This window comes from Hippoglossus hippoglossus, chromosome 18, assembly GCF_009819705.1.
Source record: "Hippoglossus hippoglossus isolate fHipHip1 chromosome 18, fHipHip1.pri, whole genome shotgun sequence".
Classification (NCBI taxonomy): Eukaryota; Metazoa; Chordata; class Actinopteri; order Pleuronectiformes; family Pleuronectidae; genus Hippoglossus; species Hippoglossus hippoglossus.
Window position 1 is genome coordinate 456,715 of NC_047168.1, and position 14,872 is coordinate 471,586.

Sequence of the window (14,872 nt, forward strand, 5' to 3'; positions counted from 1 at the left end):
CTTTCAAATTCACTGGTTTTGGTTTCATGGAAACCCCTGACTTATAGAAAATAGATTGGTAAGATTAACTAGATAGACAAAAAATGTGGAAATTAATAAATGCATCAATAAATATATGTATATGCAACATAAATAAAACTAGGGCTACGTTGTAGCACTAACGGGCCCGAGCACAGGCATTTCGAAGCCTGTTGCGGTTAGTGGAGAGAGCGATCAATGACCAAGTGCACGTCTCCGCATGTGTACGTGCACGTGTTTTGCGCACTGCGACAAGGACAAACGCTTCACTTCCTGCGTCCGTCACGCGATGTCGATCCTTGCCTGCTAATTGCTCATTACGGTCCACGCTATCAATTGCACATCACACTGTGAACATTTTATGGAAATCGAATGGTAGTTGTAAAACAAAGCTTACTTCCTGTTGCCAGTAGGTGGCGCCATCACAATTATTACCTACAGACTAATATATCTGTTCAAGTACGGGCTCTGATGTAGCGTGAGCAATTTGGTGTCAATTGGACAATGTTACAACAACTTAATTTTCACACTGATCAGTAGGTGGTGCTATGACCCTGAACTAATATTAATATATGGATGTGTTCAGGTCAGGATTGTGATCATAGGTCAGTAGTTCGGAGCCGGTTGGATAATGCAGAGTGGATTTAAAAGGTACTTCCTGTTTCATGGCGAATCAGTAGGTGGCGCTATGACACTGAGGAAATATTGACACATAGAGCTGTTCAGGCTTGGTCTCTGATCATGAGACAGAAGTTTGGTAGTGATAGGACAATGCACACTGGAGTTATGACAACATAGTGTCCTTTGGCGAAGGATGATCCTTCGCCGCACCTCAATGTTTACACGGTTTGAGGAAATGTCACAATTTTGACCATGGTCAAATGACTTGACTGAGCTCTTTTGAGCTGTATATTGTAAAGCAGCCAGGAGCAGTGCATCAAAGTATAAAACATGTCACTTCCTGTAGCCAGCAGGTGGCGCTGTGATTTTAAGTCATGATTTCTGTGTTGATGTCATCAGGCCGGGACTCTTGTCTTACATGTCTAGTTTGGACTCGATTGGACCATGTATGTCCGAGATACAGAACCTCGTGTTTTGATGGCGTGTAATCAAACTTTGACGCCACGCCACGGTCACACCGTGTGACGAAAAATCGATCTTTGGGTTATTTTTTATCTCCGTCTTGTTGTGATGGCACTCATCTCAATTTGAAGTTGATCAGATAAAAGCCCTGGGACAAGTACATCAAAGTAAAAATGTGGAATATGGCCAAAATGGCCACTAAAGTCAAAATGGCGGGCTTCCTGTTTGGTCTAGCATATCTAGCCAAGAGACTTATCTGTTTGTTATGAAAAGACACATGTCCCTGGCGATTTTTGTACATGTCGGCCAATCGTAGTGCCGGGGCTGCACTTTAGGGGGCGCTAGTCAGTAATTATGCCACGCCCATTTCTTAAAACCATCTGAATGTCTGCGGGGGGGGGCTGTTGCTACACAAATGTAGTTTGATGGAGGTTGAACCTCCAACACCGAAGTTATAGTAATTTCGTGTGTCACGGCGAGTTGATGAACTTTGACGCCACGCCACTATTATGGCGTTTGACGAAAAGTCACAGTAATCTTATGCCTTCATTAACAAAGTCTTGAGACCCATTTGACACAGGTTTGACGTGGCTGCGGGCAGTGGGTGAGGAGGAATACCTCCACGTGTAAGACGTTCCAAAAACAAGACATTTCCTGTTGCCACCAGGGGGCGCTGTGATTTGAAGTCATGATTTCTGTGTAGATGTCATCAGGCCGGGACTCTTTAGAACTCTTTATTGGCTCAAAGCCAATAAAGTCACATATAAAGGAGAAAGGTTGCTCCTTTACGATAACAGTAGACAACAGCTGCCCGAGAATCTTCTCTCTGACAACGTCCTTAAACCCCGACAGACGACCGTCAGTAGACCAGCGCTTCACTGCAAAACTACTTTACAAGAACTTTTCTAACATTGGATCACCTGCGTTCATCCAACATGGAGAGGATCAACTGTAAGTTCTGTTCTAAGCAGCAGAGTCAGTAGTGTTTCTTTTCCCAGGCTTGCAGACATGCTGGAGCTTGCGGACGACATGGCCATCGACATTCCCCACATCTGGCTGTACCTGGCCGAGCTGCTCTGCCCTGTGCTGAAGGAGGGGGGCTTCTCTATGAGAGAGCTCTTTAGGTACGAGACACCCTCACATGCTCATGGAGCCCATATGGGTGAAATCAAGTGAAAGTCGGTGTCCAGGAAAGAACCTTTAATCGGATCTTGGAGGCCAAACTACTCTAGCTGATCATTTTAGTCATCTGTCTCAGAAATAAGGAGAATAACCCCCTGAAAAGGCCACAAACGTATTGACAGTGATGAACTCTGCTCTAAACTAAGCTGTGTGTGAAGTAAAGATATGTTCAGACTTTTAAGATTTATTTAAATTTCTGCCATGTTCTGTTTGTTCACAGTGAATTAAGCAAACTTTTAAGTTTTTAATTGTTTCCACGTCGTCTTTCTCTTCTATACTTCCTCACGATATCAATGTTGTCTCCACTCAAACAGAAACTCCAGTTTATTCAGGCGGACACCTCCAGCTCCAAGGCGACTCTGTCCGAAAGAATCTGGTCTCCCGAGAACGGTGAGGCTGAGATGGAGCCCATGAGGAACGGAGCCGGCCACACCTCAGAGACGGAGAGCAGCGACAGCACACAGAAGCCTGAGGGACTCCCTGCAGTCAGTGCCGTGGTGCTAGACAAGGTATGTTATAGATTCATAAACTGTTAGACAAAAGTATTACACTGTGATTAAACCTATTACAGCAGAGGGTTAATAAATCAATGAATGGAAATGTCCGGACAGTTTCCTTAGCAGATGGCAAACTCTCTGAATGTGACTATAAAACTGGAATTTGGCGAGTGAATTGTCTGGTGACCTTGTAAATATGTTTTTTATTCGTTCCTAAGAAACCAGAGATAGAATTGGACCAAACTGCAGAAGAAGAGACAACGATCCAGGAGAAGCTGGATGAAAGTGAGCCTGTTGTGTTAGTGGAGCCTTCAAGCTCTGCAAGGAAGACACGACAAAGGGCTCCATCAAACCTGAGGAAGAAGACGAGTGGACTCACTCAAACGGAGCCCGTGGTTTTTGTGGGAGCTGCCTTCTGCAAAGAGTGGCCAAAGATTTGTGTCAGTTTTGGATTCTCTGAGGACGAATACTCCAGCATCCTGAAGGAGCAGCAGCAGCAGCCCCTCACCTCCAAGCACCTGGGCCCACCAGAGGTGGTGCTGGAGGTGGTGCCTAAGGTACTTCAGGGCTTCTGGCTGCCTCCTGAAGAGACCTGCCTGAACATGCCGTCCCAGCACCTCAGTGTTCTGGCTGTTAGCCTGACCAAAGCAGTTGAGGACATGGTCTCCAAACTTCTGCCCTCACTGCTCCGTGAAGTCAGCTTCACCCGCTCCACCAGGGACAAACTGGTCCAGTCGATCCAGGACGGTGTTAGACAGAGCTTCACTCACCCCGTCCTGATGGAGAAGATCAGCTGCTTTGCAGTAGATCTGATGAAGTCCATGACCACTGTTGGGCCATGGTTTTGTGTGAAACCACACTTCGGCCTACATGTGCCATCAAAGCCGGAAGCAGCATGTCCCTCCAGGACTCCGTCTCCCAGGGGCCATTAAAAACCAGAGCAAGGAACTCAATGTCCCAGAGGGCATCAACTTCACACAGAGGGGTGGAAACCCCCCCCAGGGACACAGGTTTCAACTCCCATTGGTCACTCTGGACCCCATGACCTGTGAGGTCACCGGGCCAATATAAGCTAAGTTCTCCAGCTGCTCGAGCTCTCTCTTTCTAAACTCCCTCAACGGAGAGAAGGCTGTCGAGCCTCTCCTGCCTCTTCCTACGATCCTTCCACAGGAGGGAAGGCTGTGGAGCCTCTTCTCCAGCTCACATCTTCTCTTCCCATCCAACTCTTCGAGAGGAGCACAAAGGTGCAGCTTCCAGCTCATCTCAGCAAGGAAACCTCCTCGCCCTCCAAGCTCTACCAACGTCCTAGCAGCGATGCGATGTCCTGCAGGAAAACTTCAGCCAGCAACTGAGCTATACCACTCAACCGAAACCAGAAAGACGACACAAAACTGCGAACTGCACAGCAACTTCCTTTTTCCCCTTTCCACGGACTGGTAACACAACTGGGCTTAATAATTATACTAGGCTAAGCAAGACTGTTTATTCGATTCTGTGTGAGGTTTATAAGTTTGATTTGTGGTGTTGTGATATTTTGGGTACAAGTTATTGAGAAAGTAATGTTAGTCTGTTATGCTCTTCACAGTCTTTCGTTGCATCCAATCTAGTAACTTCCTCTAATTTGGCACACACACAGACACACGCATAACTCTTCACCTCATTAGCTCTACAGGTCGTAAACATTCCAATAGGTGGGGGACGGGTGTTATCTCTTTGGCCAGCCACCGTCTTGAAAGCACGCTGACTCACACAGACACACACACATGTATACACACATACCTATCTTTGTTTAGCAATTAGACCGTTAGTAATTTGTGTTTTTATACTTTATTATATTCATAATAAATGTTTTTCTTTCACAAATGTTTTTTATTAATGTTGCATAAGTGAATTTCGCCAACCTCTACACTGTCAAGAACCCCATATCTTTCAACTTAGCTAACTATCTATATGGTAATTTTGGTTATAGTTATTAATTTAATTGTTAATCAGAGTTCCAAAATTTGTAGTTAGAACCTTAATCTATGAGACTTAATCAATAAATTGGCTATCTTTTCCCTTCCTTTGAAGGGTGGTGCCCCGAGGTAACTTTAATCAATTAAAGCTATTATTTAATATTAATAATAAAATATTAATATCTAATATTTTATTTTGATAACCAAATTTATTGAATGCCGAAAGGCACACCATTTTATGGTATCACGTTTGATGCATTATGGCACAACACCACCATCGCAAAAAAGAACATCTGTGAGCTGTTTCAGCCACAGATTTCAACAAAGGAGCCAAACACCGTTGCTGAAGAGGTGAAGCAGGAGCCTCATCAGGAGTCAGCATTCACTCTTCCTCCACCAGCTCCTCCTGTGACTCCTCCTGCTGAGCCTGCTGTGGTCCTGGAGGGTGAGGGTCTCTCTCATGTACCCATCATCCCACCAGCTCCTGTGACTCCTCCTGCTGTCACCAGTACAGAGCAGAGGAACGTGGACCTCAAGGCCAAGACACAAACGTTTAAAAAGTCTAAAAAGGCTCGGCTGAGTCCGTCCCTTCACTCACTGGTGAAGGAAAAATCTCTGCTGCTCTTTTCTTACTAAAGAGGCAGAGTGAAAAAATGATTCCCTTGTATTCCCTTACAAATAATAAATGTATTGTTGCATCGCAGTCTGTCTCTATCAGTCCTTTTCATTTGTTGTGAGTTGCAACAGGAAATTAAAACATTGATAAATTAAAACCGGATTTCAATACATTTACAAATATCCAGAAATAACATCAAATACAGGAGTCTGACTGATTTCATTTCATATTGTTGCCCTGGTCATCCAGTCTGAACTCAAGCTCCAATTAATATCTTTTTCCTGAGCTTTCAACCATATTCAGAAGTCTTCTGAAAATGTCCTTTACAAAAGTAAAAGTAGCAACTCCACATGTATTATCTGATATTTTTCCTGCATTGACTGTAAATGTTTATTTAGTGTCTTTACACTATTATTATTATTTTAATACAAATCCTCAGTGTAGTAATGTATTATGTGTTCTAGAAAGTTTTGTTCTCTGTACATTAGAAAGCAATGTACACATTGAAAATGCCAAACACAGCGGTGCGAACTTCCACCACAGCAGCACCTGTACCCTACAAAAATACACAGAATCTGTATTTGAGACATTCAAATTTTATATTGCACAAACGGTGTAAGAGGAGAAAAATATTATGCATATTTAAAAATCGGTTGGGTCATCCAGTGTGGGCTTTGGAGGATCAGCTATAAAAATCAAGGCAAGGCAGAGCTGAAGAAAGAGGAAAAACATTGTCGCATAGAAAACTGGTTGAAATTCTCCTAAAGTCAGTGACATACACATCACCAACATCATTCAGCCAGACACAATCCAAAGGAGTACAGAAAGGGCTGTTGTCGTGGTTTTTACCATCAGTGATCTCTAAGGCACAGTTTTCCTGAGTCAAATCTCTGAACAACTTTGTGCGGCCCTCAAAGCTTTCCAAGACCTTTATGTCGTCCTTGTGACGGATGACGTCATCTATTTTATTTGCAAATTGCCAGGTACCCCTGAGTCAGGAAGAGGACAGCGTTTCCGTAAGCTGTAAAACATGTCCTCTGATATCCTCTTCCAGAGCTGCGTTCACACGTGGATCACAGAGGACATTTAGGGTAAAAACATGGTGTAAATGATCTTGTTTCGAGTCAAATTTGAATGTCGGGGCTTATGGACACTTGGGTGACACCACAGGAGCAGTATGGAGGCATTTTACGTTGTTTTTTCACGTTTGAAGAAGGAGTCACCATTTACTTCAATTGTTTTGTGTGGCGATCAGAGTGGGATTAGGTACATTTGGAAGCTTAATGCTAGTTAGAAATGATACCCTATCAAGTAATCAACAGCCAGACAACGCCACCTCAGGAATTTCACCTGAAGAATTATTTCGATTTTAGTAATACCTGTACCAAGGCATTCAGGTTCATTATACTGAGGCAAGAGACGTGGTTCTTTTTAACAAAATATAATTATTTTTATTACAAAAATAGCATGTCTTAAAAGGCAGTAATATCCAGCCACACAGGGACGTGGGGAAAGGGGGGTCCTAATCAGGAGCTGAGGCTTACCAATGGGGTGATGGGTCGACGAGGGAGGAGGGATTCCAAAAACCAAAATACAACTTCACCCCAGTCACACGTGAAGACCATTCGCACACATACGTTGTGAAGAAAATTAAACCAGGGGGAGCAAGCACAACAAGGGGGAGACCACCATCCGGGACACCAGCACCACCACCTTCGGCTCTCAGCGACTGAAAGGGATAAGGGAACACAGTCAGTCGGGTAACAGGCAAAGAAATTAACCAATGTACTAAGAAACACAATATACCAAAAACCTATGGGATTGGCAGCCATCAGGTTACAAAATAATTATATAATTATTATAATGCAACTAATTCAAAAATAGCAAACAAAAAGAAATTTCAAATGAAAGGGGGGTTGATATTGGTTCAATGAAATAAACAAATGATCACAAGCTAAAATATAAATCATTAATTGACTATAAAAAAGCCCCAAAACTCCCAATCTAGGACATATATCTATCATGTAAAACACTCTGCAATGGTCGCACCACATTTGGCCGCACCACATGATATTTTCTAGTTCAGTCAAAATTTACAGCCACAGAATTGGCCACCTAAAGAAAATGAACTAGGTCAGCACAAAAGGCCACTATGAAATTTATAATGAAAATATATATTTTTAGAAATAACTCCAAATTCATAGTTTTTTTGAGGTCATACCACATGATATCGAAATGTGGCAACTACATACCAGCTGTGAAAAAGGTTATTTTTTTCCAAATTTGAGAGAGAGTTACAAACCTGTTGCTGCTTCCATGGGTCCTTGGCAAAATGATTTATGATGCAACTTCCTGTCTTTGAATGGATTTCAACATCAAAGTCCCAAATTGGTAATTTCTTGACATGATATTTCATAAAATGGACATCATCGGACAAAGTTTGTTTGTATACTATGATGGAAATATAAATGCAAATGCTTTGCAATTTTGTACAGGACTAGAAAAGACTTTGGAAATCATGCCAAATATGGCAGAAAATAAATTTGAATATATTTGGAGTAATTTCAAAGAAGTTTTCACAACAGCAGTCATGGCCGGACGGTCGCACCACATGATATTTTGACACTTTAAAAAACAGGAACATTGAAATAACTAATGGTTTTTGGAAATTTAAAGTGTGTACATATACGGGAGAGGTACTACATATATATGGTATTTCTTTATGTATTTAAACCTTTTTTTAACAGAATAAAATGCAGTCGGACAGAAAATATAGGCGTCACGTCAATGACCCACATAGAGCTGTTCAGGCTTGGACTCTGATCATGTGACAGAAGTTTGGTGGTGACAGGACAATGCACAGTGGAGTTATGACAACATCGTCTCCTTTGGCAAAGGATTATCCTTCGCCGCACCACCATGTTTACACGGTTTGAGGAAATGTCACAGTTCTGACCATGGTCCTATGACTTGTCTCAGCTTATTGTAAAGCAGCCAGGAGCAGTCCATGAAAGTATGAAACATGTCACTTCCTGTAGCCAGCAGGTGGCGCTGTAATGATGAGTCAATATTGACACATGGATCTGATCAGGGCGGGACTGTGAATGTGTGAATGAGGTTTGAGGCTGATGGAACAATGCACAGAGGAGTTAAAATAAATCCCTCTTTTTTGGCGAATCATCAAACTTTGACGCCACGCCACGGTCACACGGTGTGACAAAAAATCGATCTTTGGGTTATTTTTTATCTCCGTCTTGTTGTGATGACACTCATCTCAATTTGAAGTTGATCAGATAAAAGCCCTGGGACAAGTACGTCGAAGTAAAGGTGTGGAATATGGCCAAAATGCAAAATCGCGGCCTTCCTGTTGCGTTTTTTATAATGCACTGAGAGACTTTTATGTATGACTAGTCACGATACACCTCTGTTCCGATTTTGGTGAAGATTGGTCGAGGGGAAACCTAGGGGCTGCGTTCCAGGTGGCGCTGTTGAGCCATTTTGCCACGCCCATTTCCAAATACTCCAGAATACGTACATTTTCACCACTTTCTAATTTACTGCAAACTTTAGAATATTTTTGAGCATGTTGAAGACCCCAAAAAGCCCCTTCTTTTGTCGAAAAAAAAAAAGAAAAAAAGTAGGGCTACGTTGTAGCACTAACGGGCCCGAGCACAGGCATTTTGAAGCCTGTTGCGGTCGGTGGAGAGAGCGATCAATAGGGCATCCCACCGTTCGGTGCTCGGGCCCTAATTAGTTGCTTTTAATTGATAAGTGGTTTTATATCATTATAGACAGTAAGATAGATGAAATATTGGTGCCAATTCAGATGTAAAGTAAACCCTCTATAATTACGATAATTGCTCCTATATATATGTTGATATGTATGTATATATGTGCTTTTTTCAAAGTTATAGATCGTGTGTGTGTGTTTTTGTGTTATAGATTCTGTCAGTACATTTCCAAGGCCATGTAGGGAGACTTCCAGTGCCTTGTTACGACACAAAACCCAGGAAGCTCAATCGAGTCACTCAAGCATGACGTTTCTGACTTAGAGGAACCATAACAAAACGCGCGAGTGTTTTTTTCCCAGAGTTTTTGGGTTGGTAGACATGCCAGATACCCACATTAACCTGTAGAAGCACTAACAAAGTGGAATTTGCATGCTATGTCCCTTTTAAAACCAAACACGTGTGACATCACACCAAAGCACAATATTAAAATTACAGGGTCTGACCCTTCTAATAAGAAAACAACATGTGATTTTTCCTCATATCATCTTATTAGTTTGATCAATGAAAGTGTATTAGCATCATTCCTAATTAAGTTTTTTTATTTTCAAGTGTTTGTAACTCTGCCTGAATGTGTGCGCTGCAGGTGGCTGAGACACAAACCCCCTCACAGTGGATGTCACTCTCCTGTTCTCGGGGCCCTGATTGACAACCTGGAGATCTCCATGATCCCAGCCCTGGTGCTGCTGCCTCTGCTGCTCCGGGCCGCAGCGCTGCACTACCTGCTGGGCATCATCATCCTGACAGCTCTGCCCAGCCTGGTCCTCTGGTACTACTACGCCACGCACCGCAAGAGGAGACGCACCCTCTTCTTCCTTACTCTGGCGCTGTTCTCTCTGGCCTACATGTATTACCTCTTCATCACAGAGATTCTACCGCGTGGGGACGTCAGCCATTTGCAGCTGTGCACTGTGACTGCTGGGATGATCCTCACCATCGGATCTCTCATTCACACCAAGAGAGGCCCAGGGTTTCACACCACCTCCTGTCACAGCCAGAGTGAGGAGGTTAACAAGGACTCTACACATCTTAATGGATCCATCCAATCAGCGGCCTCCTCCTCCTCTCCTCCTGCCCTGACAGAAAAGTGGAGCAGATGCTCTGTGTGCAAAACAATGCGACCCCTGCGGGCTGGACACTGTCGAACCTGTGGATCCTGCGTCAAGTGTCTCGACCACCACTGTGTCTGGTGGGTTGGATTTGATATTATAACATCTTTATACTTCTTTGAATTGTACATTCACACCACATCATGAAAGTGAATATTAAATTATGACAGATTAGATAACTGCCCTGTAATTACACAACAACGTTCATGTCTTAAGCAAAGACTCCTACTGTACCCATTGGTTTCCTCAGGGCCGTGCACAGACATTTTGGGGAGCGGGGGCTCAAGTGAAAAACTCTTTGCATCCAAAGATTGATTTTTAAATGGAAACTGCTCCCAGCAAAAATGTCTTGAAATGTAAACTTGAACTAGAAAACTGGTAAACTGGGATCTGTCTCAGACCAACCAAGAAGACAGGGTGTCTATTTGTTTGTGAGCTTTATCAGACACTTTCCTGAACTGCACACTGCCAAGAACATTAAAGATGATGATGTCAGTTTTATAAATCTCTTTATACCTCATGCACAGTTTCTGAATTGTTTCATTGTCTGCAATAGACTTACAACCTCAAAGACAAAAGAATAAAATGTATATATGATGTTACTCTTCCTGTTTATTATTCACATGAAACTCCAGAACCAACCATGATATACTGTGAGTATACTGAATCAATTACCACCAAACTAGAATAACCCACATGATAGTCTGACCAGGAAATATTCAATAGTCTTTCAAATGTAAACTTCTACCTAAAGGCTAAAGGTATTGATGAGCAGAATACCCAAGCAGCTTATGGAAACCAACAGAAGATATACGCCAAAAGGTATTCTTCAGCCTCTTGATGTCTGACCAGGTTCCTGTCTCAGATCTCCGTCCCAGACCCCTGGTGTGTCCTCTATCTTCATTTACAACATCAAAAGACCCCAGTCCTGTATACAATGCAGAGTTCCCAGACACACTAAGTAACACCCCTGCAGTGAAGCATTTGCTAAGACACACATGTGGGGGCCATAAACACTTATAGTCCCCTCTGCAACTTTTGTAAGTACTTCTTCTAAATACATATCTGTTCTTCTATTAAACATTACACAAATGCAAAATCTGCCATTACAGTATCATATCATCTGTCTCATCCCAACTTTTTTTACTTTTCGTTACTTAACGTTTTAGTTACTTTTCGTTACTTTACGTTACTTTTAGTTACTTTACGTTACGTTACTTTTAGTTACTTTTAGTTACTTTTCGTTACTTTTAGTTACTTTACGTTACTTTACTTTACTTTTAGTTACTTTTAGTTACTGAACGTTTTCGTTACTTTTCGTTACTTTTCGTTACTTTTTAGTTACTTTTGTACCTTTAGTTACAGTTATAGAATCTTCTTTTAACTGTTTCCCACAATCAAATACTGATGACTCTAATACATCAATGTAAAGTAAAGTAAATTTTTGTGTTTATATTAAAAGTAACGAAAAGTAAAAAAAGTTGGGATGAGACAGAAGATATGATACATAAACATGTATTTATGATGTATAGAGTGCTGTACCTGGACTGGCTGTAGACACCGGGGCAGTAGAAGAGAGCCGTCATGACATACTGCCGAGGACAGATGCTGCAAAGCACCAAACTGATCCCATACAGAGAGGCAGCACGAACACCAAGAGGGTCAGCAGGAAACTGCGGTGGTTTGCCTGTCCTGTCCACAGCTGTTTATCCTGCAACACCTCAACACAAATACACAAACACAACACAGACCCACAAGACAAAGATCTGTGAGACCCAAGCTGACCTGGATATGTTGGCTCCATATACCTGCTGTATTTAAAATAACTCAGTAGATGTAGTATTTGAAGTTTACATTTGAAAGACTATTGAATATTTCCTGGTCAGACTATCATGTGGGTTATTCTAGTTTGGTGGTAATAGATTCCCAGTCCAAAATGTATATATTCCAAAAAGTACAGTATACATTATAAAATGCTTGTTATTTCAATACAAAAGAGGATATATATAAGGGTATTTATTTATCTGGTGTGACGCATTGACTAGAAAATGAAGGTGCAGGATATGGTACTAACTGAAAATAGATGGTTGCGTACATCTTCTGTTGGTTTCCATAAGCTGCTTGGGTATTCTGCGCATCAATACCGTTAGCCTTTAGTGCGTAAGTCAAACAACCCTCTAAATTCCCCAGTGAGGTATTGATTCTTTTATCAGATTAGCTGGAGATGTAAGTGGTCTTTTTGGACACTAGGGTTATCAGATTGGCAGAACAGAGCAGTAATCTTGTCCATTTATGAGAAACCACCCGGTCTGGTGAATATTCATGATGAAACAGAGAGAGACAAAAAAAGGGACAGGGACAGTAAAGAGAGACAATCACAATTCCATTGTTTGGTTTGACTTGGCCCATTCATCACTCCTAGCCTTCCTGTCCAAAGTCGTCTGTGAATTTTTTCAGTTTGTCCAGATCTTGATCGTTGACTGTTGGCTTTGTGCTGGTCAGAGACCTCTGCATGTCGGACTGAAAAGTGGAAGACATGATATGGTAATAAAGTAGTGGCTCTAATATGCATTTATATCTCAGACTTTTATTTCCTTACCATGCATACTATAGGTTCCAATAGCTTCTCCCCGGGGACATCCATCCACGACATTTCAATTGCGTTGCGATCACCAGATGAACAAGGAGTCAAGAGGTTGTCCATAATAGCGTTGGGGTCTGTCCTGGATGGGCCTCGTACCTAATTTACATCATAAACATAAAGGAAACTTTAACAACTATAACTCTAATACATCACAGTGAAGCACAGAAGTGTGTGAAATAAAACACATACCCGTTTCAAGTGGGTTGCTGACTGGACCTTTCGAACTGGCTGCATTAGAGCATCTCTGACGATGACACTTATGTCTGCTCCAGAGTATCCGTCTGTCTTCTTGCCCAGAGTGACAAAGTCAGAATCACTGAGGCTGCTGGGAGTCGATCCCAGGTGGAGCTTGAACATGAAAGAGCGGGCGTGCTTTTCAGGCAGCGGGATGTAGATCCTTTTCTCAAATCTGAGAGAGGCGTATTAGTGCAAAGTAAGCACAGGCGAATGACAACATGTTTAGAAAATACTTTTTACAGACTAATAACAATAACCTTCTTCTGATGGCTGAGTCTAGGGTCCACGGGATGTTTGTTGCCCCGAGTACCAGCACTCCGTCATTGTTATTCCCCACACCTGTAAAATAACAAATCCAGGGTAGGACATACTTGAGAGTGGATTTGGATCACAGCAAAAATGTAATATTTCAATGCATTTACAGTCATTCTCAAGACAGCTTTAGATAACACAGCCTCTAAAATAAAGATAAATAAATATATAAATAAACAAATATATCATCTCAGGTTTCTTTTAAACAGGACCATTCAGCATGCAACACAAAGAGAATATCAGTAGTTACAAATTTTTATCTCAGCAGACTTACCCTGCATCTGAACCAGGAATTCTGTCTTAATACGCCGAGCGGCCTCACTCTCGTTCTCGCTTCTTGATCCACACAGCGAGTCAATCTCATCGATGAAGATGATGGAAGGCTTGTGTTCCCTCGCAAGGGTAAAAAGATTCTTCACCAATCTGTGAAGTAGAATGGAAGCTTTCAGGACAGGAAATAGGAGCATACGGTCTGAGATGCAACATATTCTTAAGCTTGACCCATACGTCTGTGGATTGCTGCTAAAAATGACTCACTTTTCACTCTCTCCAAGCCATTTAGAGACGAGGTCAGACGAGGAGATGGAGAAGAACGTTGAGTTGTTTGCCACCGTGGCAACAGCTTTAGCCAGATAGGACTTGCCTGTGCCTGGAGGTCCAAAGAGCAAGATCCCTCTCCATGGAGTTCTCTTTCCTGTTATTCAAACAGAGGTTATGGAGTATCTGGCACAACTATTCCATATAATATAGAAAAATGTTTTCATTTGGAGCAATGTTAAGGTGGTTTTCCCATTGAATAAGATTTAATACCAGTGAAAAGGTATGGGAATTTGATTGGAAGAATAATGGCTTCTTTCAGTGCCTCCTTGGCTCCTTCTAAACCAGCGACGTCACTCCATTGGATGTTTGGTTTCTCCATAACAATTGCACCTGTAAAACAATTAAAAACATTACTAGTGTGTCTAAACATTGCTTTTATCATGACACAATTGCAAGGAACAAACTTACAATAAATAAACATATAAAGCCTGCAGAGGGCGTAATAGTCCTCGAAAAAGAATATTACAAACCCGAGAGCTGATTTTGGAACTTCTTTTTCTCAGGATCATCACCTTCATCACTTTCATTCAAACAGAACAGATTAAAAAATTAATCAAATTGGCAAAATGTCAAGAAAAAAAGTTATATTAGCCACTACATTATGGGACAACTGATTTTTATAACCCATATCTGAGAGGCATTACATGAGCAGACATACCCCACTGCCCCACCCATAAACACACCCTTTGTCATCGGACTGTGACTCTTTGACAGGCTTAGCAGGAGGAGCTTTCTCTTTCTTGTTTAGATACTCCTTCAACTTCTCGGCTCTGTCCAAGAATTCAGCACACTTCGCCCGGATGCTATGTTTAACTTTATTACCATGTGCTT

The 14,872-nt window shown here is 42.0% G+C and overlaps 1 protein-coding gene across 1 annotated transcript; it reads right to left on the minus strand.

Annotated features, from left to right (window-relative positions):
- Window positions 1–12,637: 12,637 nt before the first annotated feature.
- Window positions 12,638–14,565, minus strand: LOC117751986 (vacuolar protein sorting-associated protein 4B-like). Its single transcript, XM_034569111.1, has 8 exons — window positions 14,512–14,565; window positions 14,252–14,371; window positions 13,979–14,135; window positions 13,716–13,864; window positions 13,387–13,468; window positions 13,082–13,301; window positions 12,848–12,988; window positions 12,638–12,768 (listed from the first exon to the last, which is right to left on the minus strand). Exons 2-8 carry the CDS (start codon window positions 14,358–14,360, stop codon window positions 12,667–12,669), a joined length of 960 nt encoding a protein of 319 aa, XP_034425002.1. The 5' UTR covers window positions 14,361–14,371; window positions 14,512–14,565; the 3' UTR covers window positions 12,638–12,666.
- Window positions 14,566–14,872: the final 307 nt, after the last annotated feature.

Excerpts from the sequence above, each read along its gene's own strand:
- LOC117751986 (XM_034569111.1), bottom strand. The coding sequence starts at position 14,360 with ATGGAGAAACCAAACATCCAATGGAGTGACGTCGCTGGTTTAGAAGGA. Across the intron at positions 13,469-13,715 it reads ATTCCTGGTTCAGATGCAGG|GTGTGGGGAATAACAATGAC; the intron begins GTAAGTCTGCTG and ends GTTATTTTACAG. Across the intron at positions 12,989-13,081 it reads CAGCAACCCACTTGAAACGG|GTACGAGGCCCATCCAGGAC; the intron begins GTATGTGTTTTA and ends GATGTAAATTAG.